Source organism: Colletotrichum lupini, chromosome 4 (assembly GCF_023278565.1).
Source record: "Colletotrichum lupini chromosome 4, complete sequence".
In the NCBI taxonomy this organism is placed as follows: domain Eukaryota; kingdom Fungi; phylum Ascomycota; class Sordariomycetes; order Glomerellales; family Glomerellaceae; genus Colletotrichum; species Colletotrichum lupini.
Window position 1 is genome coordinate 7,428,318 of NC_064677.1, and position 25,883 is coordinate 7,454,200.

The 25,883-nt window shown below is 45.8% G+C and overlaps 9 protein-coding genes and 1 non-coding gene across 10 annotated transcripts; 6 read left to right on the forward strand and 4 right to left on the reverse strand.

Moving 5' to 3' along the window:
* Nucleotides 1–954: 954 nt before the first annotated feature.
* On the forward strand, nucleotides 955–2,323 carry CLUP02_09299 (uncharacterized protein; the record flags this gene model as incomplete). Its single annotated transcript, XM_049288278.1, has 2 exons — nucleotides 955–1,004; nucleotides 1,069–2,323. 2 exons carry the CDS (start codon nucleotides 955–957, stop codon nucleotides 2,321–2,323), a joined length of 1,305 nt encoding a protein of 434 aa, XP_049145422.1.
* A 66-nt stretch (nucleotides 2,324–2,389) lies between these two features.
* Nucleotides 2,390–2,812, reverse strand: CLUP02_09300 (uncharacterized protein; the record flags this gene model as incomplete). The annotated part of the gene is made up of 3 exons (XM_049288279.1): nucleotides 2,390–2,598; nucleotides 2,672–2,692; nucleotides 2,794–2,812. 3 exons carry the CDS (start codon nucleotides 2,810–2,812, stop codon nucleotides 2,390–2,392), a joined length of 249 nt encoding a protein of 82 aa, XP_049145423.1.
* A 7,127-nt stretch (nucleotides 2,813–9,939) lies between these two features.
* On the forward strand, nucleotides 9,940–10,541 carry CLUP02_09301 (uncharacterized protein; the record flags this gene model as incomplete). The annotated part of the gene is made up of 4 exons (XM_049288280.1): nucleotides 9,940–10,018; nucleotides 10,079–10,211; nucleotides 10,258–10,400; nucleotides 10,462–10,541. The coding sequence occupies 4 exons, from the start codon at nucleotides 9,940–9,942 to the stop codon at nucleotides 10,539–10,541; spliced, it is 435 nt and encodes a 144-aa protein (XP_049145424.1).
* A 485-nt stretch (nucleotides 10,542–11,026) lies between these two features.
* Nucleotides 11,027–12,478, forward strand: CLUP02_09302 (F-box domain-containing protein; the record flags this gene model as incomplete). Its single annotated transcript, XM_049288281.1, has 1 exon — nucleotides 11,027–12,478. The coding sequence occupies one exon, from the start codon at nucleotides 11,027–11,029 to the stop codon at nucleotides 12,476–12,478; it is 1,452 nt and encodes a 483-aa protein (XP_049145425.1).
* A 933-nt stretch (nucleotides 12,479–13,411) lies between these two features.
* Nucleotides 13,412–13,597, forward strand: CLUP02_09303 (uncharacterized protein; the record flags this gene model as incomplete). Its single annotated transcript, XM_049288282.1, has 1 exon — nucleotides 13,412–13,597. One exon carries the CDS (start codon nucleotides 13,412–13,414, stop codon nucleotides 13,595–13,597), a length of 186 nt encoding a protein of 61 aa, XP_049145426.1.
* Nucleotides 13,598–14,093: 496 nt separating this feature from the next.
* CLUP02_tRNA125 lies at nucleotides 14,094–14,176 on the reverse strand. The gene has a single exon. It is a non-coding gene; the product is annotated as a tRNA-Gln (tRNA).
* A 764-nt stretch (nucleotides 14,177–14,940) lies between these two features.
* CLUP02_09304 (uncharacterized protein) lies at nucleotides 14,941–16,815 on the reverse strand (the record flags this gene model as incomplete). Its single annotated transcript, XM_049288283.1, has 5 exons — nucleotides 14,941–15,111; nucleotides 15,240–15,413; nucleotides 15,493–15,552; nucleotides 16,132–16,226; nucleotides 16,755–16,815. The coding sequence occupies 5 exons, from the start codon at nucleotides 16,813–16,815 to the stop codon at nucleotides 14,941–14,943; spliced, it is 561 nt and encodes a 186-aa protein (XP_049145427.1).
* Nucleotides 16,816–19,817: 3,002 nt separating this feature from the next.
* On the forward strand, nucleotides 19,818–20,135 carry CLUP02_09305 (uncharacterized protein; the record flags this gene model as incomplete). Its single annotated transcript, XM_049288284.1, has 1 exon — nucleotides 19,818–20,135. The coding sequence occupies one exon, from the start codon at nucleotides 19,818–19,820 to the stop codon at nucleotides 20,133–20,135; it is 318 nt and encodes a 105-aa protein (XP_049145428.1).
* A 759-nt stretch (nucleotides 20,136–20,894) lies between these two features.
* On the reverse strand, nucleotides 20,895–21,236 carry CLUP02_09306 (uncharacterized protein; the record flags this gene model as incomplete). The annotated part of the gene is made up of 1 exon (XM_049288285.1): nucleotides 20,895–21,236. One exon carries the CDS (start codon nucleotides 21,234–21,236, stop codon nucleotides 20,895–20,897), a length of 342 nt encoding a protein of 113 aa, XP_049145429.1.
* A 540-nt stretch (nucleotides 21,237–21,776) lies between these two features.
* Nucleotides 21,777–23,132, forward strand: CLUP02_09307 (lipoyl synthase; the record flags this gene model as incomplete). The annotated part of the gene is made up of 2 exons (XM_049288286.1): nucleotides 21,777–22,737; nucleotides 22,834–23,132. 2 exons carry the CDS (start codon nucleotides 21,777–21,779, stop codon nucleotides 23,130–23,132), a joined length of 1,260 nt encoding a protein of 419 aa, XP_049145430.1.
* Nucleotides 23,133–25,883: the final 2,751 nt, after the last annotated feature.

A 25,883-nucleotide genomic window follows, 5' to 3' on the forward strand; every position in this document is an offset into this window, starting at 1 on the left:
GGTTTTGTTAATTAACGTAGTTTAACGTAGTAAACGTTAACCTCTCGTAAGTAATAAAGGGCTACGATTATTTAATTCCGTACAGTATTTAAGAATCGCCCCCTTTTTTGTTTACTTTTATAAGGTTAATTAGTACGAATTTCCTATCCTATATAGTATTAAGAGGTCGTCTCTTCTACGTAGCGAGATATTTTACTAATTTATAATAATAGAATTTAATTACTAATTAGTATTAGTATCCTTATTATAAAGTAGTTAGTTCGAACCGTAGTTAACGAAGAGATTAATTAAACTATATAAATATCTACGTAGTAGGTATAAAAAGGAGGTTCTAACCGTAGGTTGGGCTAGCTACGATAATCGTAAATAGGGCCCCCAATTAGCCCCTGCGCAGTCGGCTGTATGCCGCGGTCGAATTGGACTTCTAATCCGACAGTTGAGCTATTAGCATGCATGTGCTGAGCGGAGGACCACTCACTTAAATACTTGTTCGACGTACTTAATTGACAAACCAAAGGAAGCGGAACATCGCGTTATCACCTTTGCAACACTGTAAGCTAAGCACCGCTCACAAATGATTTCCTAAGACGACTACGGAATTACACGTATTCAGCGCCATTAGACTCAACTCTAGGATTTTCAAAACCGAATGAACCAATCAGAGGGTTCATGAGATAGCTAGTGTAGTGACGACGATGATTAGAAATCGTAAGGTACTTAGTGAAAAGCTTGATTGGCTCGTTCGGCTTTTGTTCAAATCTTACATGACTTACCGCACCAGGACCCATAGCAAACAAAGAGGCGTTCCGAACTTCCAGTTACATCATCACGTCAGGTGGAATAGACTAGAGCGCAAGTCATCGCACCTGTGTCAACAGAACCAGAGCTCTCATGCCTTAATATTGCCGGAATTGATGAGAAAACCTGTCTTTGGTTGCCTGATGTGATCATCCCATGGCACGAAAAGGTTCCAAGAAGACCAAGACCGGGTGCTTGACTTGCAAGTATGCATAGATCGAAATGCCTCGCAGAGGCCTCAGGCGAATCCTTTTGTACTAAATTTCGTAGGATTCGCAAGATCAAGTGCGACGAAACCAAGCCTTCTTGCCGACGCTGCAATGACACAGGCCGAAAGTGCGACGGCTACTTGGCACAGGCATCGGTCGAGTTCAAGATTCATGCAGCCCTGCGACATCATGGATCAGACTCCGCAAGTGAGCGAAGGTCACTACAATATTTCTATGAATACGCTGCGCCTCGTCTATCTGGCCCTAGGAAGCCTGCTTTTTGGACTTGCTTTGTCATGCAGCTCAGCCAATCTGAGCCAATAGTGAAATATTCGCTCTTAGCAATCAGTCACCTATACGAGGCTCGCGAGATGCGGGCAATCCCATCCACTAAACCTTTGCTTGCATTACAGTACTATAATGCGGCAATCAAAGGTGTGAAGGCTGTGCAAGATCAGTCTTTAGTCCTGATTGTATGCGTCTTGTTTACATGTATCGAGCTGCTGCAGTCAAATAACGAGACCGCGATTCGGCATTGCAAACACGGCAACCAAATCTTAGAGATTTATGGCAGCGACAAACCCTGGATACGAGATCACATCGTACCAGTCTTTCGGCGATTGAGCGTCCTTCCGCTGCTCCTTGGAAGGCCTCCTGCGGACTCAGCACTCACACATGTCCTAAGATATGCGGTACCAACGAGATTTGATAACGTGGAGGATGCACACTCGATGATCGACGAAATTTGCCGACGATTAATGATTTTACAACATTGGAAACGGAAAGGAGCTGATTTCGATCAGGTGAAGGAGCGGAACTGCATCGGTTCTCTGTTGCAGAAATGCAGAGAATTGATGGATGGCCTCGACATTGACTCAACATCTCAGCCAAATTGTGCTAGCGAAGGTCCGCAAGCACTGATGCGTATGCGCTTCCACACATGTCAAGTTTGCTTCGATATGCTGTTCCCAGTAGATCATGGGGGCAACGATGAAAGACACATACACGGCTTCCGCGAGATGATTGCGTTGGCTTCTGAATTTAGTAATATGCGGACCATACGGCTACCACGATTTGTTTTTGAACTTGCATTCTCACCTGTGCTGTTCTTCGTTGTCACAGAGTGCAAGTGCTTAGAAGTGCGGCTTTCAGCTCTCCGTCTGATAAAGGTACTAGGAGCAGAAAGAGAGGGCCTCTTCGAAAGCCAAAACTTGTACGCTCTGGGGCGCCGAAAAGTCCAAACAGAACATGGTGTGATTTTGGATGACTTCGACTACCCTCAAGATTTGGTTTTGAATTCGGATATAGAGTTTTGAGCCGTCAAATAGTAATAAAATGACTGTGAAGAACCCTCTTCATGATGAGCTTGAATGATTAATCATCTACACCTTTCCCCTACAGCTTGAGTCCTTTCCAGTGGCTCCAGCTTTGATACAACGTTCTCTCATCCCGCAATTGCTCTGTCCAATGTTTTTGAACAGTGTCTCGCTATAGTAGTAGCACTCGTAGTGACCAAGGTCCGAGTTGTATTTCGTTTGATACCCAGCCTTGGTGCAGACTGTCGAGGTGGCACTGTCATTTGGCGTACCATCTGAGTCGTAACAGTGGCAGTACTTATAGCCAGAGCAAGCTTGAGCGGTAATCGAAATCGAAAGAACGGTCACCAGAGTTGTGAGTCTCATATTCTGGAGATGTTGTCAGCACAGCTAAGGCTTGTTACAGTCATCCAACGTACGGATGGCTTGTCTATGATCGAGTTAGAGGAAGGTGGGTGGGAAATTTCTACCAGCAAGATTGTAGAACATAGCAGGCGAATTGTCGAAACCCGTGGGTCATCTCTCTTTTAAGTGAGCTAGGTACTGTGAGGATTTGCTATTCGAAACTGTTGGATTACGAGGCAGAAAAGGGGCCCTATTAGGTAGTTAGGTAGGGGTGGTAGGTAGGCAGTCTGGGCCCGTGCAGACGGACCCTTCCACCTACCTATACCTACTGAGGGACCGCGGGCTCTGCCCACGATCTTCCCCTCCTATACACACACACGCAATAGACCTATACTGACCTATTGACCTAGTCACGACCAAAAGGTCTGACCTACCTATATATATATTAATACTAATCAGTAGTTAAATTATATATATATTTCTACCGTAGGTTAATAAGGATATAACCGCAGAAGAGATAGCCTCGACCTACCTCGCTAGCTATTCTAACTTATTAACTTAGTTCTATCTATTTAACTAACGATAAGCGGCCTAGTCTATACTACCTTAGCTCTCTTTTACTACTACTAACTAACGATTAATTAACTAATTACGGGCCGTTAAGAGCGCGCTTTATTACGTATAATCTCTTTTATTAAGACTACTACTATAAAAAGATTAACTACTTTATTATTATTATTAACCTCGCCTCTATTGTTAATATTATTTTTACTAGCCTTATTACTATTACTAACTTCTTTCTAATTAAACCGCTCGCAAAGGAATCTATTTTAAATATATTATAACTAAGCGCTACTTTAAATTAATAATAAGTAAGAAAAGATTAACTACTAAAAGATTAATCTAACGATCGCTAGCGTACTAACGCTTAGTAATAATAAGACCTTTAGAATTATAAGTACGTTAATAGCGAATCTCTCGCTAATAGCGAAGTATTCTAAAATACTAAAGAAAGGAAAAGATCTCGATAATAATAATAATAAAGATCTATTTTATATTACTAATAAATCCACCTCTTTTTAACCTAACGGAAGCTTTAAAACTAGACTAGTAAAATAAGGTATAAAAAGTACTAAAAAGAATTGCTAATTAGTAACTAATAGAATCCTCTATTTATTACTAGAAGTACGGTTATAAAAGGCCTTTCTTCCCTTTTTATAACCTTCCGCCGACCTTAGTAACCTTCCGTTTATATACCTTATTAAAAGAGTAGAATTTTCTAATTAGTAATAGTAGCCCGCTTACTACTATTAAAACGATCGCTACGACCGACCTATTACTCCTTTTAACCTAACTAACGTTATATTATAATTATAATACGATAATTATATCCTACGGTAATCTTTTACTATATAACTTACCTCGTAAATATATTATAATAACCGCTAGCCTTAATAATAAGTAAAAAGGGTCTAATAATTAGTTAATATTACCTCCGGCCTACCTATACTCTTGAATTATAAAACTATACCTAATTCTAATTTACTAATAGGACTACGTTAACCTAACTTAATAGGGCTTATTTAATATTATACCCGCCCTTATAAATAATAAAAAGCTTAATACCTTTATCCTTTATATAATAAGATATTACTATCGAGACGGCCTAACGGGCGAGGAGCTATAAAAAGACTTTAAAACCGATTTCTAAAGCTAGGAAGTAAGGGACTTTTTAAAAATAAAAAGTATAATTCTTAAGAAGCTAAGAGACTTCCTTATAAATAACGGTATTAATTTAATAATTAGAGATCGTAGTTAAATAGTAAAAAAGATCGCTAGTACCCTTAATACTTAATACTTCCCTACTTAGACTTTTAAGGAGATCGTAGCTTACCGTAACTATACTAAATACTTTAATATATTATATTACGATCTTTACTTCCTCTACTTACTACTCCCGTAGCTAGTAAATACTAATAATTTTATTTAGTAAGCTAGAGAAATAATAAGGGAATTTATATAACCCTAACTTATTTAATCCTAGTAATTAAGATTCCGACCTTAGCCTCGCTATTAACCGACCGACCTACTACCTCTCTAAGAAAAAGAGGAGGAAGAACTAGAGAATAAAGTTATTATTACTTAATAACGAAATCTACCCCATTAAATACTATACTTCAATATAGAAACTAAAAATAATATTATACCTAATACCCGCTAATTAATTAACTTTGCTAAGCTTTATAACAATAAGAATAAGTATAATAATAAGAAATACGATATTTTTAATAAGAAGCTTCGGATTTTTAAAGTACTATATTAATAAGTAAGAATTAGCGGATAATACTATTCCGGTACTTTCCTAAATATACTTAAGGGAAGGGCGTTAACCTTTTATTTTAACTAATTTAATAGTACTTCTAACCCGCTTAGCTTCGACGTAATATACTAGAGGACCTAGGAATACTTCGAGTCGCTTACGAGCTATTAAAACTACCTCGCTAAGCTTTATAACTTTTACTAATACTCTATAGTTTATAAAAACCTAGGTAAGTCGAACTAATAAATTCTATAAGCGCTAATTAACTATATTATAATCCTTTACGAGGCGCTAGCTACTTAGGGATCTATTTTTAATATAAGTAACTAACTCCTCTATTACGTAAGTAGTATATTAGAATATAGACTTATTATACTTAACTTAGTACTTATATTTACTAATATTTACTACTAGCTTAATACTTCGATTAATATTATAGAGAGAGAGCGCGACCGTAATAAGTAGTAGTAATATTTCTAAGATAGTACTTATAATAAAAAGGTCCCCGCTACTTATTAAACCGACCGCACTTACGGTAGCTCTAGTAAAGAGACCTAATTTAATAAGCGGAATTAACGCAACCGCGGTACTATTAATAAAAAGTATTTCGTTTATTATAAGACCGGCTATTAATTAACTAAGTACTTAGAAAAAGAGTGCCGTTAGGTATATAAAAAGTATAAAAATAGTAAAGAAAAAAATAAAAGATCTATACTAAGCTTATACTTATAGTTCCTCGCCTTTTATAAAAGAACTGCCCCTACTAATAATAACGATAATAATACTATAATTTAATACTTTAATAGCCTCGACTTTAATTATAAGGATAACTACGAGGATAAAGTCTAAATTTTAATAATATACCTCACGACTACCGCTAGTAGTAGAACCCTTATAAACATCCTTACTACTTAAGTAATAAAGTATAGCTTTACTAGTACTACCTCTATTAATAAGTTAACTAAGCCTATAGAACTAATAACCTTTTTTTCGTTAAATAAGAAGTACTCGTTAGGGGACTTTTAAAATATTATACTTAATACTAGCGCTACGGAATTCTTAACTATAGGCTACCCTTAACTCCTCGTATTATAATAATAACGACCCGAAGTTATTTTTAATACCTCTAGAGCCGGCGAAGTAGGTATTCGATTTAGTAATAATAAACTCGTAAGGTTATTAAGATCTATGGTTATTAGTACCCTATTTAGTAATATTACTTTTTACGTCTTACTAACTAATACTCTTTTTTTATACTACTTAAGGGATATAAATAAGCTAGGAGTATACTTTAATAATATTAATAACTTATTAATTAAGGGAGATATTATAGTACTTATTATTCGTAAATAGGAATACCCTTAGCTTTTGCTCTTCGATAATAAGAAAGCTATTACTAACTACTTAACGGAGAGCGAATTATGCTACTTATATCGGCGCTTTAGCTACCCTTCGGTTCCTCGTTTCTTAAAGTTACTCTAATAGTTTAGTAATAATATAGAAATCGTAGCCCTTAAGAAGCTTACGAAAATCTACTAATAATACTAACTTAACGCTACTACCCCTAGCTAATTTAAATTCACCCTACGAAATAATTATAATTTTAACTATAAAGTCGTAATTAACGTAATATACTTAATAAATTATAAGAGTACTAACTAACTAGTGCTTTATATCGTTAATACTATTACTTCTTTCTAAGTAATAAGGTTCCTTGCGGATATAATTACGAAGTATATATAAGAGGCTCTTTAGCTATGTTAGATCGACGTCTACCTCGGTCCGCCGGACTAAATTATTATAAATATTAATAAGAACTTTAGCGCCGTAGAGTTTAAATCTTTTATTAAATCTATATTTATTAAGGTTAAGGAAGTACTTATTAAAGCTTATAATAATATTAGTAAGGCTAAGAAATACTACGTAATACTTAAAAGAGTATACGATATTATTTAAAATAAGTACTTATTAATAAGCGCAGAGGCTATACTTTAAGCCGTAATTAAAGTAGTTAACGATATAGTTAGCTTAAATAGCCTCGTTCTTATACTCCTTATTTTCGGAGCTTTTTTGCGCACTTCTAATAAATCTCTACCGTTACTAAATATTACCTAACGTATAGAGGTAGTTAAAAAAGTAATAAGGGAAGTCCACAGACTTTATACTAATAAGTAAGTAAGCGAGGTACTAGTTACTTAAAACGAACTAAATATCTCCTATACTATTAATCTATTATTATAATTAGATATTAAAGTCTAGTAAGAAAGTAAGGGATAAAAAGGCCTATTTAAGCTCGTTTTAATAAATAGCACTACTTACGTAATAAAATTACCTTACGGCTTAATAAGTTTCTAAGCTATTATAATTAAACCCTAGTACTTAGAAAAGGTTAACCCCGAGCCGCTAGCTACGATAATAAAGCACGTTAACCGCTTACTAATCCCCATAATTAACTAACTAACTAATAATAGCGCTATTATAAATAAAGTCCTTAATAAGATCGTCGTCGTAATTAACGACGACCCTCTATTATAAAATAAGAGAATTAGAAACATATTAATATGGCGCGGCTATAATAATACTTCTATAATTATAACTTACTTTATATTTAAAAAAGAGGTAAATTTTAAGCTAGTTACTAAGCTCTATAATAAGGGTATTATTACTACTTTAAGAGCACCTTTTATAAAATCTATTAGTAAAGAGCTTTTAGGACTAGTAGAGAGAGGGGTAATTAAATTTATTTAACTTAGCCCTAAATATAGGGATATAAGGATATTTAAATCTCGATTTATTAACGAGATTAAGAACCTAGGACTTAACCTTATTAAAAAGTCTTACTTAGTTATATAAAGGTATAATAACGAGGGGAAGAAGGAGATCCTTACGTAATTACTAATAATTTAAAGAACTAGTTAACGTCTAATCCTCGCCCTAGCCCTAACCCTAATTTAAGAAGGCTACGTTATCTAGCTACGAGATATTACTTAAGTATATATATAATCGAGCTAACCTCTTTATTATAAGGTTTTTACCTAATTACTAACTCGGATCCGTTATTTATACCCTAAGGGCACTATTCTATACGTTATATAACTACTATACGGTTTCGTAAAATCTAGTACCTACTAATAAGTAATATATAATAAGTATTATTTAAAAATGCTCTAAATAATAATATTTACGTTCGATCTATACTTATTAGTCTTAATAAGAGAAAGCGGATTATTTAGTATTATTAGTATATAGACCGATAATACTATTAAATTATTAAATAAGATTTTTAGTTAAAAAGAAGAAACCGAGCTTAAGCGCGCTAAGTTACTAACTAAATTAAAGTAGTAACTATTAGTTAACGAGCTACTTATTTTTAACGGCGGGATTATTTTATTAGAAGGTATTAATATAGTACTTAAATAGAAGAACTAAGGGAAGAAGCTTAAGTAAGTTAACCCCTCGGTATTAGATACTAAATAATAATTCGTTAAGTAGCGAGCTCGAGGTACTTATATCGTATTAATTTACTAATTAGAAGTAGCTTTTAATACGTCGTTTATTACTTAATACTAAGTAGATCCGTCGTTTACTAATTACGCTATACTAAACCGTTATATTAAATAGTAAATAAAATACTTAGACCGAGGGCTTATATTCGTACTATTAGATCTAATTATAGCTAAATTCTTTATTTTTATAAATAGATTATTCGTAAATAACGCTAATTATACCTTATAGCTAGGTTATGTTATTATTTTTATAAATAAAAAATAGACTAACGAGAGCTTTATAATTAATAGTAATATTATCTACTATAGCTCTACGAAGAGTAAAAGGATTATTTAGAGCGTACTAGTATTAGAGGTTTACGGAATAGTTATAGGTATTAACGTTACCTATATTATTTTAACTACCCTAGACCTTATTACTAAATAACTCGACGTTCTAAAGATCCTTATTATAGTTTATATAAATTTATACTTATTATATAAATGCCTCGTTAAGCTAGGTATTACGAAGGAAAAGCGCCTTATAATAAATATTATAATACTTAGGTAATTATACAAACGCCGCGAGCTCTATAAGATCTATTAAATTAGTAATAATAATAACCTAGCTAACGGGTTTATAAAGAGCATACTAAATAAGTCCCTTAAACGATTCGTTAATAAAAGAATTATTATAGTTAAGATAGAAGGATAAGTAATACGTAGTTAAAATAGTAGTATATTATAAGTAATAAGTCGTTTAATAAACGTATATACCTCTTAGGCTTTAGCTTAGAGAGAAACGTACGTATTCGGGGCGTAGTTAGATTAATAAAAAGCTCTTTTTTAACTACGCTAGATTCGATAACTTCTAAGGAGTTTAAGTATATAAATTATATATATTAGAGGATTAGGAAGTAATTAAAAAGAGGGGATACTAAAATTTCTATATAAATAATTATAATAGAAGCTATATTAAAATTTTAATATACAGCTTTAGGTATTTCTAAATAGGGGATTAACTATAGATTCTATTATTAGTTCTCGCTAGCGGGGGACCTAGCCCCTATTCTAGCCTTTTCTATTATAAAAGTAGAAGACTACTAATATTAGATTACGAGGTAGAAAAGGGGCCTTATTAGGTAGTTAGGTAGGGGTAGTAGGTAGGCAGTCTAGGCCCGTGCAGACGGACCCTTCCACCTACCTATACCCACTGAGGGACCGCGGGCTCTGCCCACGATCTTCCCCTCCTACACACACACACGCAATAGACCTATACTGACCTATTGACCTAGTCGCGACCAAAAGGTCTGACCTGCCTACGTGTATACTAATAAGATTAAACACCGACGGACTTTGTATTAACGATGCGACTATATGAACCCGAGAGCGACGATTTCGGGGTTATATCAAGCCACGTTGCGCCGTGTGGTAGCTGATTTCTAGACATATCCTGAAATTCCTCCATGGAAATAAGCCGCATCACTAGTCCTACCTCACTTTGCCTTCAAGATCTAAGTCTTCACAGAATCACCACCAGCATCAGTAAGTAGTCAATACCACGTCAATTCCTATCCCATCTAACACACTCAGTGCATCTCGCAGCCGTAGCCACTCTTTTTGCGCTCGCCAGTGTGGCGATGGCTGGCAACCCTCGATACAAAGTCAGTTGTGATCCAGCCGTACCAGCTGCCTACCAGGCTAGCATGAAGGCATTTGAGAAGAAAAACTGTGGAGAGTCCGAGTATTTTGGGCGTCCAGGCACTTGGCATGAAGAGACACAGTCGTGTGAAGCCCCCGGCCCCGGGGGCACGAATACCCAAAGATACTACCATCCGCTCTTTGCTAGCTCTTCAGGTGGTCCCAACATCAGCCCGCGTTGCCACTGGGTTCCAGCTTAGGTTTCTTGGGGGAATACCCATACCACGTACGCCTGATTATTAGCCTCACTCATTCCTAGCACGGTCGATGACTGGCACAGCTTCAAGCTCAGCTTGTCAACACTCAGTCAAGTAGGACAATTAAGCCGCAGCCCGAGAGAAAGCACTGGGATCAGATCAAACATTGATCTGCCGGAGATACGGCGTCGTTGAAGAACAACCCTAGGCTAGAAACCAATCTAAATCACCTCATATGTGAATCTTTCTCTGTGTATTACTTGCCTGCGAGATTAAAGAGATCTTGGCCGCCTCCTGGATAGCTTGACAATCCTGTGCCCACTAAAATCTGTCTTGACTGGCTTAGAAAAATGCCGAACGCCTGATGGCGAAGCGCTGGATTTATTTCCAATAATCTCTTTGAGATGATATAGTCGTCCTCGAAAAGTAGAAATGATGCAAAGCGAACGGTTGATCTCCCCGAGGGCCAATGACAATCGAGCGCCAAACCTCTCAACAGGAACCGAGCGGGAAGGTCTATTCTGGTTGGTGCCTGCCACAGTATTAGCTCCTCCAGCCACAACTCAATCTGGCGCACGCAACATCATCAGAACAACCACCAGTAATCCGAGGTTTACTCATTTGATGGCGGGAAGAAACCCATAAATGAAGCATCATGCCTGGCACAAACTCGTCGACGCCCTCCCTTGGGTTCGTCGATTTACCGGTGGAAATCCAAACCCACATCCTCGAGGCTCTCGCCTCCTCACACCCCGCATCGATCTACGCCGTGCTTCCAACATGCAAACATCTCTACAAAATCGCTCTACCTCTCTCAGTCCGAACCTATGAGAGCGCCGCCGGCTCAAAGAACACAAGCCAATACGCGCAGAAGCGCAGCCGCAACCTCGACTTCCTGCGTTACATCACCATCACCAAGCCCGAGCTAGCGCAACATGTCCGCCGCATTACCATCAAACATGTCTCCACCAGCCTCATCTACCGCACTGCCCCATCGAGCAAGAAACCCTTAGGTCCCGAAAGCGATGAGATTGGCGTGTACACCAACATGATTGATGCATCGGGTCTCTCCGATCACGTTGAAGACTGGGAGGCTGTGCGACACGAGTGGCTTCGAGGCCTCGCCGACGGCTTAGTCGAGCAGCAGATTGGCCTCATGTTTCTCGCATGCCCGAAGATCCAGGTCCTCGAATTGGGAACGCCTCTCGCGCCTCGTTTGCTTCCTCGCTTGATCAAGGCTGCGGCATTGCACGGGGGGAGCATGAAGGCCCCGTTACTCCATCACTTGCGAGAGTACTGCGGCGAGCCAGAGATGCCCAAGAGTCTTTTCCACTTCTTCAACATTGGGAAGGAATTCCTGCAACTACCTCAGTTACGGACATTCATGTGCGCGAGTTTATCGAGCAGTGGCCCAAACGGGCACCTCTTCGACGAGAACGCCAATCCGCCCAGGTCTTCAAACGTTCAAAATCTTACTCTGCTAGATGCAAACATTACCCAGGAGGGCCTAAGCACAGTCATCCGTGCTTGCAGAGAGTTGAAGTCATTTCGCTGGACCCCAGGTGACAGCAGTTTCCTAGATATGCAGATAAAGCCGCAAGATCTAGCCCAGGCTCTGTCACCGCATCGAGATACTCTCGAATGTCTGCATATCGACTACCAAGGCCAGTGGCGCAATCAAGAATGGTACGTCGAACTAGAGGGCTTCTTTATCGGTACGTTCCTGCGGGAGATGGTCTCGATGAAGACATTGCACATCGGCATGGAGGCTTTTACTGGTTTCACCGATCTTTGGACAATCCCAAGCCTTTACAACAACTTCAATCAAGAGGAGAAGGTGTCGGAATTGAAGAGAGTTCCGCGACTCGTCAACCATATACCTCCTAATCTGGAGAGCCTCGAGCTGTACGGGTGCACCATGGAGATACTGACTCATATCCGTGAACTTATGGACCTGCATCAGACTGGAGAAGGATGTGCGAGCTTGCGGAAAATTCAGCTACGCTTCAATGCAGACTTGGTTGATCCAAGTAAAGTCAGCATGATTTGCGATGCAAATTCGAGCGTTTTAGACTTGGAATTCATATATGACCAGGCGCCCATTTGAGGAGCGCTGAAGACTTAAGTCATAAGTGCATACGTAGAAATCAACTTATTGAATCAAGCGACAACAAGTGATCGACTCATGTTGAAAGGCGCTTGTGAATTTATGCCAAATATAGAATCAAATGGATCTGAGCTTCTCTGCTATCACATTATCATGGTTATGAAAGTTGTTATCGCCAAAGAAACCTAAGCAACATTCTTTTGAGGGGATTCCAAGTCTTGCAGCTTGCCATATGCAAGGTCTTTTTGTCAGCAGGGGTTCTCCCACACCCCTCTTCTTCAACGCTCCATCATGTCTGCATGGGGATCACGAGACACATCCTATCAACACAATTCGTCAGCAGCTTATCTGAGAATACTGAAAGGTGGGATCTGATCCCAGCCTACTTCCCGATCGATCCGTTTTTGGCAGCTTCCCGTGCGTAGATCCCGCTCTCCTACTGCCCTCGAGGGCCACGACGACAAGGGTATAGCTATTGGTGGGTATGAAAGTCAGGCTGTGATATTGGACGTATTCCCTCGATGCAGCCATCTTCCGGATAAAGCCGGTCAGGTGGCAGATAGATGCTCGTCAATGTTGCAACTTCCCTATCGAGGCTTCATCGGCAAATGCGGCTACCACAAACATATGAGGTAGGAGATATAAGTCTGTCATATTCCCTCGGGCCTTCGCTTTGTCTGGAATTAGAAACCTACTCTCATCTCACGCTCTCTCCATTCTGCTGATCAACTTTGACATCATTGTCATTGATGATCAATCTCTACCTCATGATAATTACAAAGGTATAATCAATCCACGACGCTACTATCAAGCACTTTCATAAATCAAGGGTTAGCGAGACTGTATCTAGTACCTTCTGTTCTTCAGTGACTCAAGCTAACACGGCCCATAGGTCTACAAATATAGCGCGCTACACACGAATTCAAGACCATCATGTCCGCCTGTCTACGATGCAATATCGCGCCTGCCTTACCCGGCCATCGCTTCTGCAGCCCTTGCGGCAGGATAATACATGCCGGCAGCCTGCAGCGTTCGGGACTTTGTATGCGCGGCTGTGGCCGGACCGCGAAGCAAGGTCACCGATTCTGTGTTCCTTGCGGTAGGTCGTACTACCGTTAGTCGATATTGAAAGGCTTATGTGTATTGCTGCCCCTGCTATGAATGAAAGCTGCTGTGAAGTATGCCATGGCTTGACCATATGTTATCACAACCAGAAAGCGTGCATCGGTTTAGAGTGCTTCAAGATCAAGACCCAAATGTTCTAAACCTTAAGCTTGCTGAGGAGAACCTTCGCCGCTTGTAGTCTCCATGGTAAGTCACTGGCGCTAGTATCTAAGGCAGTAATTCTTTCCAAAGGCTTTGTTCAAAGAATTCGACCGGATTCAATCCGGTGCCAAGTTGGCGGCCTTCTGGCTGACAAGCGGACCTGGACTTGGCCCTAATATCAGTGAGTTACGGGACACCTTGACAAACCACCATCTATCCAGGATCGATTCGGGGTTTGTAGGACAAAAGCTAACGTCGTAACATCAAGAGCAATGCCCCAACCTCAACCTCAACTCTGAACCAAAAGAAAGACGATTTAATGCCATCTTTGCGTAATTTGCAAAAGAAGAGGTCCATCCAGGATTCGAACCTGGGCCTACGGAAGTTCCGACAATCAGAATCCGACGTCCTAACCAACTAGACTAATAGACCGGTGATAACCGGCGCTAATATCTTGCACTGGTCGATTGATCTCCAAGCAAACTTGAGAATCTTGCAGGTGGACGAAGTCATCCAAGGCGCAGTGTTTGCTGGGCTGCTGCAGACTACCTTTGGCATCGTCAGTTGAGTTTGGGCATTGCCTTGCTCAGTGCGCTTCACTGAATGTGCCCAGAACTTTACTGTTAGGGCAAATGAGGAGAATTTGGAGAGTCGCGCATTGATGGGGCAGAGCGGCTGTCAGAGAGACAGCGATACTGTTGGAGTCTGTCGCGTGTTAGCATCCTCAGCTCAGGGCTTAGCACAATAATAGGCGGAGCTCCTGGTCGCAACTTACAACGTGCAACACTCGGCGATGTCGAGATTGTTTCGGCCCCGAAGTTCTCATAAATTCAAACGCATCGTCTGAGCTTGGTATGCACAGATGCACACATTTGTTTGCCAATCCGTAGATGCAGGGACTGGTGCCAGCCCATGTTCGTCACTGACCCCAAGGGTTTGGAAATAAGTGCACGCTCAGACGAGCCATGTGCTCCGTTTCAAAACGCAGCTGATAGATGAACGGCCTTTGTTTCATCGGATGTCAAGATCGGACGCCGCCAGGGTGCTTAACAGCAACAACGACTCATTGACTTCTGGTCGTCTGTGACCCAAGTACTTGCTGATACCTATTCTTCTGGAGATCCATGATTATCGATGTTCCTGAATCCGGTCACTTGGGTGACGTTCTCGAGGCAGCTGCATGAAAGCTGTCTTCCTCAGCCGAATCCTACTTTGGAGCCATCCTCGTAGCACGGCCCATAGGTTGTCCAGTGACTGTAATCTGTCATGCCGACGACGGCGATGACGACGCTGACGAGGTAATCTGCTGCTGGAAGCTGGATAATCGGCTCAGGGATCGGGAGACGGGGGCGGGGCTCCGGACATCGCTTCGCATCAAGTTAATGGGAGGAGGAATCGCCGTCCGGGTTCCTCAGGAGAAGGTCCCCTATTTCGTACCCATGGAACCCATGAATTTGTCGTCTTTTGACCGTAGCCCACATGGCTGCGTTCCCACTCGAACAGCAACGTCATGTTGTGCCGGTGTGGAGAGCCACGAGTCGAGGTTGCCGTTGACTCTTGAGGCAAAGGGAATCTGAGGGAGAGCAATCTCTTGTGAATCGGCCAGTGTTGGAGGATGCTCTAACGGCTCCAGGACGACTGTAACCTGGCTCAGGGTATGTTTGCTGTGCTGCAGGTCATTGTTCGTGCAGCGCAATTGGGGTTCAAATGCCGAGGACGCAGCGGCAGCCTGCGTTGCGCATACGAACTGCAGGCTGCTGCATGTGGCCGTTGAGACGAGGAGTCCGAGACATGTTACGAGGTGTAGACTACACAGAAGCAAAGATAGGATGGTCTTGAGTTTGGCCAGTGTCTCTGCATGATATTCCAACTTCGCGTATCACAGCCGAAGCTGCAACTAGCGAGCGCGCAGCTTAACGCAGTAGAGGACGGGACAGTAGGTCAGAGGGAGACTGATGGCCCAAGACCAACGAAGGAACGTGTGGTGTCCGCAAAGCGCCGGCGCTGCGACGCGATCTTCGACCCACCGAAAATACGTTGGAAGCCGTTGTCTAAGTATATCGCAACGTCTCATTCTTGTGCTTGGTGGCGTGCAACAACAGCTGTGAATTTTCTTCTTTTCGCCCCCCCTTTCGGTCCGTTGAAGGACAAGACCAACCGGTAAAAAGCTGCCAAGAGGCGTTTGCTAAGTTGAAGAGGTCGAGATCGGGCCAGGCTGCCACGGAGAAGGGGGAATGAATGGGCAACCGTTTACGGTTTGGGGCGTTTAGAGAAATCATTCCCCAGTAACCGGGCTCGCTTGAGTGTCCCTAGCTTGGCTTAAGGTAGTCTACTAGCAGAGGCGGCGCGGTTACCGCGAGTTTCCAGCTGCAATGCGTAGGACTCACAGCAGACTCCAGAGCATTTTCTGTATCCATGAACCTCGCCTTCTCACCAGTAGCTGCGGTGGCAGCCGTGGGTCTCGACAGGCCTTGTGAGCGGCCTAGACGGTTCAATCCAGCAGGACTTTGATCAAATGGTTTGCTCGCAGGTCCCTAACGAGTAGTGTATGTAAGCGCCCGGAACCTCCTCTCAAGGACCGCACAAAGTTGAGTTTCACATTGTGGCAGCGAAGCACCGGGAAGCAACTTGTACGGGGTAATGGCCGGTCGTTGTGCGTCTGAATGAGCAGTTTCCGCAGACACTGGTGACGGGTTGGTGGCACGAAAGAGGAGTCACGATGGCCCTGTTGCGACGAGGGCCTGTTGAAGGGCCTTGCAGTTTGTGCACAAGTCGCGACGGATAGGGGCAACGAGGAGGGGGGCATGCGACGACTTGCGAGGTGACGAGGTTCTAATTAGTGCGACCGATGCGCGAAGTGGGCAAGCTCGGGCCGTCCAGAGTCAAGACTCCCATGTCAAGCAACGTGAGGACCTAGGCGATGCTCATGATCCATTATTCATGGCCGGCCGCTGGTCCCTGGCGAGAAGGGAGTCTCCCTCTTGAGAAGTTCACAGCAATGTTGGCCCACCAAAATCATTGATCTCCGGCGTGATCTCCAGAAGTTCAGGTTGGTCCATGTTGGTGGACATGACCCTGGGGAGGATTTCGGGTTTCATCCGAGGACTTGCGGTTGCAGCTGCAGCCCCCAAGTTTGATTATCGTTGAAGTGCGAGTTTGGACGGAGAGACAAAGATGGGACTGAGACACATGAGACGATTTTGTCCGGGTTGTGTTGCTGCTGGTCACCGTCGACGGCCGGCCCCGTTCAAACTTGACGATGGATGGGCTGCGAGCTGCGAATTGGCATCCGAATTGACCATGCTGCCCGGACGAAGAATATCCGTACGGAGAGGCTACAGCGGCGTAGGTCAGTAAAATTAAGAATGAGGAAATCGACACTAGAAGAGGCTTCTCCGCAAGTGATCTGAACGGGGAATAGGGATGAAGGATGATGACATTTCCCGGGCGATGAGCAACCGCGACTCACTTCCATGTTGCGACTGCACAGACCGTCGGACGAACGTTCTGGGAAGGAAGGAGAGAATCCTAAGATTTGACACTCGTTTTTTGGGAAGGAACGGGGGGAGGCAACAGGGTGAGTCCTTGCTGGCTGCCCCTACTGGAAGCGACTTTCTCAGTGACTTCCCTCCGTCTTTCCCAATCGCTCAGTTCCTTCCAAATTCCAAAATACCGCACTGACGGCAAACTCTTCTTTCTTTCCCGTCCCTCTCTAACGCTCCACCCCACTCATGAGCCAACCAACCAACTGGCTGCAGGCACTCAGGCACCCCCGGCCAGTCAGAGCGCACGAGACACTCTGAGCTGATCATCCAAGGCTTAGCGTCAGGAACCATTTTCTCAGTGAAATGCAGGAACGAGTTGGCCAGCCGCGAAACGGAAGGACAAGAAGCCTTGGGTCTCACCAGCTGGGTCCCGCTTCCACCGCACCTTAGACCAATCACCAGGTGCTGGTGGCTCGGGGAAATTGTGCAATTCAATCTTTTATGAAAAGCCCACTCACATCGTCGCTGTATCGGGAATGGACGATTCGGGCTCTTCTTTCCTCGTGTGCCACCCATTTCGTCCATTTCGCGGCAATTTGTGTCGCATTGGCGAGGGGATCCAAATGACGAGGTGCAAATTATGCCATTTAACTCTTCAATAATGCTGCCGCTATTCGCCCTGTTAGAGAGCATTGTACGAACATCCACCGCCTACTAAGCCCGTTTGCGGCTGGTAGCAATGCCTTTCTCTCCTTCCTTCTGTCAACCCCGGCCTGACTTTGTCTTGGACATCAAGAATAAGCAAGCCGAGTGATGGACCGTTGGGCTTGTCTCGCCCGGCACAAGGTGTTGTTTCCGTCTTAGCTCGGCCGAGCGACTTCTCAGGACTACCCGCCTGGAATCAACCGGAAGAATAAGAAGTAAAAAAGAATGGCACTATTCATGGCGCCGCTAGCCACTGCCCGCAACGGATGTTGCTTATTCTGGGTTCTTGCTTCTATTGCTGGCTCTTGAGACTTGCGGATTGCGCTCAGCTCGCGTCAGGATCACACAAGGCTTCTAAGAAAAGCGCTGTCACTGCGTCAGGGCAAACAACGAACAGCTTCCAATCGACACCCTGCCGATCCGTCGTTGCTGGCGTGATGAATAGCTGGCGGTTGGTTGTTTGCACAATTATCCATTCACAAAGCGCACCAAGGCAAGGCGCAAGGTAACGTGGTTGACTGCCAGCGAACGCAATGCTGTGCTTTTGCGCCTTAATTTCCCGCGAAGATCCAGACCCCTGCCTGCATATTGAGCCTGCATACGAATGGTCGTCTGTACAAGCTACCACCGCTGAACCTTGGCGGCTAAAAATGTTCATTGTACTTGGTGCCTCTAGGAGGATGGTGGGCTTGCAGCATGGCCAGCAGGGTTAAACAGAGCAGCCTTGGACACGGGTACCTTGCAGCTACCTCTGTGATACCTCACCGGCCGAGTGACGATGGCCTCCGTTGCGACAATTCGGTTGGCTTTTACAGACTCTCAGTAGCAGACCAGGCCCGACTTGCGACTCGCACCGCAGCAAGCATCTCATCTCCTTTTTCCCTCCTGTGTCACTGTCCCGTCCCAGCCGTACCTGCCGTCTCTTCTTACTTGTACATACTCCTTCCCCGGGATACATCTGGAAAGAACTGGCAGGTAAGGACAGGGAAGGTAGGGCCGAGCACCTCCACCTCTTGCCCTCTCACAGGCTCACGGACCACAGCTAACGTCCTTTCCTTCCTCCATCTCTTTCGTGGACAGGGCTTGGCTTTCATTTTGGGTGTGAGCGCCTTCCCTGTCGGCGCCTGCATCGTCGTCGCCCCTGCCAGTCACCTCACAGGCTCACGGTCCACGGGGATGAGGCCCTGCCGCCTGGGAGGATCCTGGACCTCCAGACGTCTCCCAGACTCCCAGGTTGCCAGGCCCCCGGGTAAAGGTACGGAGTACATCGTTGTTGCTGCTCATTTTGACCCGACGCTTGCATCCGTAACCCTCGCCTGATCCGCCTGCCCCCGTCGCTTGCCTCCCCACATCCAAAACCCACGTCTTTTCCCACTTCTCGCGAGTCTGGGTCCTCTCTCCAGCATCCTCTTATTCAAACCACTCCCCCCCGATCCATAACCCACAGACTTCGTTGGCAAAGTCTCCTACTGCTTCACCCTTCTTTCGCTTCACGCACAGTCGTTGAAACAAACATCACCAAACCTGAATTACTCGAAGTATTCGGACTAACACTCATTCCTATTTACATCCGCGGACAGACGCCCTCTCGTCGCAAACCAACAACAAGCGCTCCCCGCCAAAAAACCACTCACTACCTTGGCTTGAACACAACAGTCAACACGCCAACACATATATACATCTGGCTGTCCCATCTCACGCTTAGCAACAAGGCAAGCAGTACGACTTACATCACGATCTTTGAAAGACCCAACACCAAGCATACGCATCATAGTGTGGAACGGATTACTTCCGACGCACATACATATTCGATTCGGTCTATACTTCGTCAGGCTTCGACAGTTGACCAGTACAATCACCAAAAATACCCACTTACAGACACAATGAAGGTCACTACGATTCTTGCTGCTTTCTTGCCCGTCTTGGCGCTCGCCCAGACCTCAAGCGGTGATACGACGACGGTTACTTCCACGGCTACCCAGACCAAGACCATTACTCTCGAGCGCGCGCACACCACCACCATGACCTACGGCACCGGCAACAGCACCGCGACGTTCAAGCCCACCGGCTCCGTTGTTGCCTCTGCAACTGCCGCGGCTACCGCTGCAACTACCTCGAAATCCAGTGCGGGCGCCGCTCTCAACGCCGGTAACCTGGCTTTCGCTGGTGTTGCTGGTATGGTCGCTGCTATCATGTTGTAAAGCGGCATCACTGGATGCGCAAGACGAAGGTGTGAGGAAATGGACGACGGGTTAAAAGTTGCGATGTGGTTGGAGGAATGTTGCCAACTGCATCTGAATGCCATACCGAACTCTTCGATGCGACATCTTTTCAGCCTTCTCTTTTGTCATCGCCTCCAACCCTGGTTCGGCGCAACATCGCTACCGATGTGAGTGCGGCCTATTCTTACGAACTTCACGACCTTGAGATTGGGAAACCACTTGAGTTGACGGCACACACTATACCCTATTCCTCTTCGACACCAACCATGTGCGACGCTTGCATCGCCATCCTGCAGGAAAGGAACCGACACGCTAGTCAACTGGGGCTTCTTGACAGCGATCAACCTTTTTTCACTCTGACTTCAAACGACACTGACTGTCCGCCGCCTTTCTTTATGGGTGGCGGACGGCTTGCCACCTCATGTTTTAATGTTTCGATTCTTCCCCAGCAGCACAAGGGTCGCATGGAATGCGTAGTCGATCTGCCCTTCATGCACGTCGTTGGCCATGATCACCCAGGGCGTTCTTCAACACATTCAACTGTCTGGTTCTCTAGACTGGCGAGTCGTGTTGGGGATGGCATCGAGTCAATCCACGCCTGATGGTTTTCAGGCTGTCGTTGGCTCGAGTTCCTGGCCAGGCACTGATGTTGCTGCAGGTGTGCTTGCTGGCTGGAAATGATATTTACGAGATCTTTCGCAACGTCTTTTCTCAAGGGAGGATTTAAGACGGAAATGATCAGGATGGATGATTTAGGGATTTACCGGAGTTCTCGTGATGGAACAAAAGTTTCACTCTTCTTCGAGTTGTTGATACCCCTATTGCTGTATGTTGCCGGCCGGGGTTGGACAGATCAAGCTGCACTTCCGAGGTTGCTCTTTTCGAAGGTTTAACCTTGGCTTTCGCTTGCTTGGGTTGTCTGACATTGCCCAGTCGGTAGGAGGACGCGATGGATTTGCTTTGATATTTTCGGATTGACGACCGTTTTGATTGAATGATGGCATGGTCTGAGACGACTTTGCCTTGCGAGGGGGGCTTGGAGGCCATTGAAAGGAGTTTTAAGGACTTGAGAAGAAGCATTTACAGGTAGCATAGTTGAACGAATTCACTGACATGAGCTTATGGCTCTGTTCCATCAAACCCTTGCATGCTCCTACCACGACAAGTGACAGGGACATGAGGCCTTGGCTCATGATTCCACGCAGCATTGGCAATCCTGACCTCTTGATTGGAAAGATCCGGGAAGCGAGTAAGACAACGACCCCTCGGCCCTTGCAAAACGAAACCGTTGGGACGGAAAGCCCCGGTACGCCGACATTTCGATAAGCCTTCTTAATAAGCATTGCCGCTGTCAGACAGCCGGCCGGTTTTGATTGGTCGAGGTGCAATCACCGCCCCCCCATATGCCGATTCAATCCGGGGACCGGGGGGTGTAGCCAGCTGCAGGGCCTAATTTCTAGTGGTCATTTTTTCTTGGGACCTGTTTTTTTGCCCCATCACAGCTGTTGTCTGCATCAACCTCTCAACCAAGCTCTCTCGCCCGCAACATCGTCGGCTGTTGCAATCACACGGGCAACTTCGAGTGGGAACCAAACGAAACACAAACGACAGTTAATTGCAATGCCATCGCCCATAGCACCTCTTGCCCGCGTGCAGGCTCCTCTGCGGCGGGCTCTCGCCTCGTCGGCTCGCTCCCGAGCCTTCGCCACCGTTCCTCCCACCTTCGGCACAACATCCGAAGCAGCATCGCAACCCCCGAAAGCCCGCAGACCGACCTACTTCAAGGACAAGAGCCTCGCGTCGCTGGACGACTTCATCGCGAGCAAGGGCGACCCCGCGGCCCTCTCCGAGGCCGAGGCCTACGAGATTCGCACCGTCGAGGTCACGGGCCCGACGGGCAAGAAGAAGACCATCACCCGCCTCCCGGAGTGGCTCAAGACCCCCATCCCCGCCGGCAACGAGAACTACAAGTCCATCAAGAAGGATCTGCGCGGTCTGGGGTTGCACACGGTATGCGAGGAGGCCAAGTGCCCCAACATCTCCGAGTGCTGGGGCGGCTCCTCCAAGAGCGCAGCGACGGCGACCATCATGCTCATGGGCGACACGTGCACGCGCGGATGCCGTTTCTGCAGTGTAAAGACCAACCGCGCGCCGGCGCCGTTGGACCCCCATGAGCCGGAGCACACGGCCGAGGCGCTGGCTAGGTGGGGTTTGGGATACGTTGTTCTGACGTCTGTTGACCGCGATGACCTGGCGGACGGCGGAGCGCGGCATTTTGCCGAGACAATCAGCAAGATCAAGGCCAAGAAGCCGAGTCTGCTGGTCGAGGCGCTGACCGGCGACTTTATGGGCGACTTGGACATGGTGAAGATTGTGGCGGAGAGCGGTTTGGATGTATATGCGCACAATGTTGAGACGGTGGAGGCGCTGACGCCGTATGTGCGTGATCGGAGGGCCACGTTTGCGCAGAGTATCAAGGTGCTTGCGCGGGTCAAGGAGGTGAAGCCGGAGATGATTACCAAGACGAGTCTGATGCTTGGCTTGGGAGAGCAGGAGGAGGAGATTATGGATGCTTTGAGGCGTACGTTTGTCCCTATCATTCTCTGGCTTACAGTCAGGAAACCGCGTGAATTGAAGTCAAGGCCGGAAAGAAATGCTAACATTTGGGGAAACACAGAACTTCGCAAAGCCAACGTCGACGTCGTCACCTTCGGCCAGTACATGCGCCCGACGAAGCGCCACCTCAAGGTCGAGAAATACGTCACCCCCGACGAGTTCGAGATGTGGAAGCAGCGCGCGCTGGATATGGGATTCCTGTACTGTGCCAGTGGTCCCCTGGTGCGGAGCAGTTACAAGGCCGGCGAGGCGTTTATCGAGAACGTGCTGCGCAAGAGGGCGGGCGAGAAGGCTGGCATGGCCGCGAGCGGTAGGCTTGGCCAGACTGTTGCTCTGGAGGAGGGGTTCAAGACGCTTTAGACCGGGTTGTTGCTGTACTTTTGCAGCGAGAATTGAGGATGTACGATCTGTGAGGATGGTGATGAAATAGACTAGGGGATGAGATGGATAATTGTCAAAGGGGGGTTAGATGGCATGGTTGGCGTTAATATTTTTGGGCTGGACGACGGGAACTTCATTCATCATGGGCATCGCCATCTTCTACCCCCGGGTGGCACACTTTCGACATACAACCTAGGTGCATAGTAGACCTAGAAGAATATACGGATGCCGGGTGGTCTTCAACAATGGCCACTAAGAGCTATGAATTTACATCCGGGTCTCATGTTACTCCGTGCGTGCCATGTTCAAAGGGGTATGATGACCCAACTCGGGTACGGTGGATCTGGAGCTATCTACTCGTATGATTTCAACCTTACTTCCTCCTCCTTTCACTTCTCTACCAATTCGAATGGGTGGTCTCCGGCGTTTTTGTACCACGATCATAAGTCGGCCGATTGATGAATCGTCGGAATCCTCAGGGGTAAGACCTCGAACCACCTAGTCGCCTCGTTGTGCCTGGTCCTGGCAATCGCATACCAATCTACGGACCCTCTGTCTGAGCCAAGATCGGATTCAGGAGGCAGGAATCGAAAAAGTCCAGAGACGTCGGATTTCCGCATCTTCAGCTCGAAGAAGGGAGAAGATGGCGTGGTCTTGAGAGACGGCCCTAATTTCCCGGCGTTCCTGATGCGTGTTCCGCGTTCAAAAACTCACCGGATAGGGCTGTTATCGATTTCTTGAATCGGGGTTTAGTGCGCGTGAATGGAGAGACACCTTAACGGTCGAGTCTTCAAGAAAGGAGTCCTTTACTTATCAGTCTCTTGGCCTGCACCTCTGATCCCGCGGGCTCCCTTCAAATAACACGGGATCTACTGAGGTATGGGCGCCTGAGAATGAGGGCATACGCGGCTCATGTCTGCTTTGATCTTGGCTTTTTCAGCTGAGCATTTTTTACAGGGGAGCTGTTGGCTTTGGGGATAAGCGATGCTACCCTCATGCATCAATGGACGAGCGATAGATGTACCAACCCAATGGCCAAGGGGGCGGCCGAGAATCTGGTAGCCGCAAAGCGAGAGAAAAGCTGGCCTGGACCACCCCGGCCAACACCAATGCACCGTCCCATCACTTTTCTTTCCAGGTCGGGGGAAAGCTTGGTCCTGTCCCTGTCATCTTTCCCGAGAAGTTTCTTCTCCGTTCATCCCCGGCGACATTCAGCAAAAGCGATTATCGAAAGTTGAAACAAACGATAAGTGTCCTTGGTCAAGAATTAGCATCGCCGAACATCGCGTTAGAGCATAGGCTCCCGTGGAGAGTAAACGCCAACGGCCAACGTTCAGTCTCCCCTCGTTCCATGCGATGAGTGGAATTTCACTCCATCCACTGGCTCCCTTCAGACTAAGACACCCTGGGCGTCTCCTCTAGGTTGGTTTCTCACCGTGAAATGCCTCTCTCTCATTAGGCCAAGCTCTCATGCATGCCCTCCCACCTCTCTTCGCTCACTCACCCACACGACTTCATCCGTAGATCACCAGCACCAAAGCAGATCAGCAGCTGCATATGCATCCTGCAATAATGATGCGCGTTCACGGTCCCGGAGGCGTCCCTCATTTCCCCCTCACTCATCATTTCCCGCCCCGGCCTATCCCACACAGGCCTAGCACACCCTCTAAAAGGCTCCAATGCACTCCACCTCCCCCCTCGTGGGTTGCCCATGAAGTATCCGTAGGCTGGATTCACACTAAAACAACTGAGAAGCTTGCTTTCTTTGTCACAGCCTGGTGTACCTGAACGGCGTGGACAGCCAGCCACAAGACGCCTTTCGGACGCCTAGCGGATGACTGCCTCGTCAGCGCGTTGGGTCGGGAAGTAAATATTGGAAGCTTTGCGCCTTTTGAATTGAATCTTGTCAAAGATGAGATGTGCAGCAGTTCACCCGGTCATTGTAGAGGCAAACAATGCTTTCTGGGCCGGCATAAATACGTCTACGCATCTAGTGGTCATTTCTTCCCTGCATGACATAGCATTTACAGTCATCCTGTCCGTCTGTCCCATGTTGGGAAGCGAATTGAGTAAGACGCGCGCGGGGAATGAGCGAGGGAGTAAAGCAGGACTAAAAGCTACGGGAAGCTAAGTAAATGAGACACACTGCTTTTGATTTTCTGCCCACGTTCATCCCCCCCAGTCTATCCCTTTTTAGAACCTTTTTTATGATACTTTCTTGGTCTATCAAGAAACGAACGGCAAAACGTCCCGCAAAAGCGCGGTTCTTGGTTCCTGAGAGGCTGAGTAGCGTTGAACCCGTCGTTCCACGGCTCCCACAGCTCTCTCGACCTCGTCTCCTCCACTTCAGCCCAACTCTAATAAAGTATCCCAGGCTTGTCGCCCTTCACCCCTTGTCGCTCCGTCAACTTTGTTCCTTTTTCCCCTACGCCTATTTGTACTCATCTTCCACTTACTCGGGACGTCCGGGCCTGAGAGTGTGAATAGTAATCTACCCGATCTCAAGGTTCGTCCCACTGCTGGGGGTCCCTGAATGTCTATAGCTTTCTGATCCGTTGCCCTTATTGCTGATTCTTCTGAGAATCGCGCCACTCCTTTTTCTATTACTTGATTGACTTTCCTGCTCACGCCTCTCTTTTTCCTATCTCTTTTAATCTTCACCTTGCTGGTTTATTGATCAGGAGGGGAAGTGACCACGTTCATTACACAAATCTCTCCATCGAGTTCCGA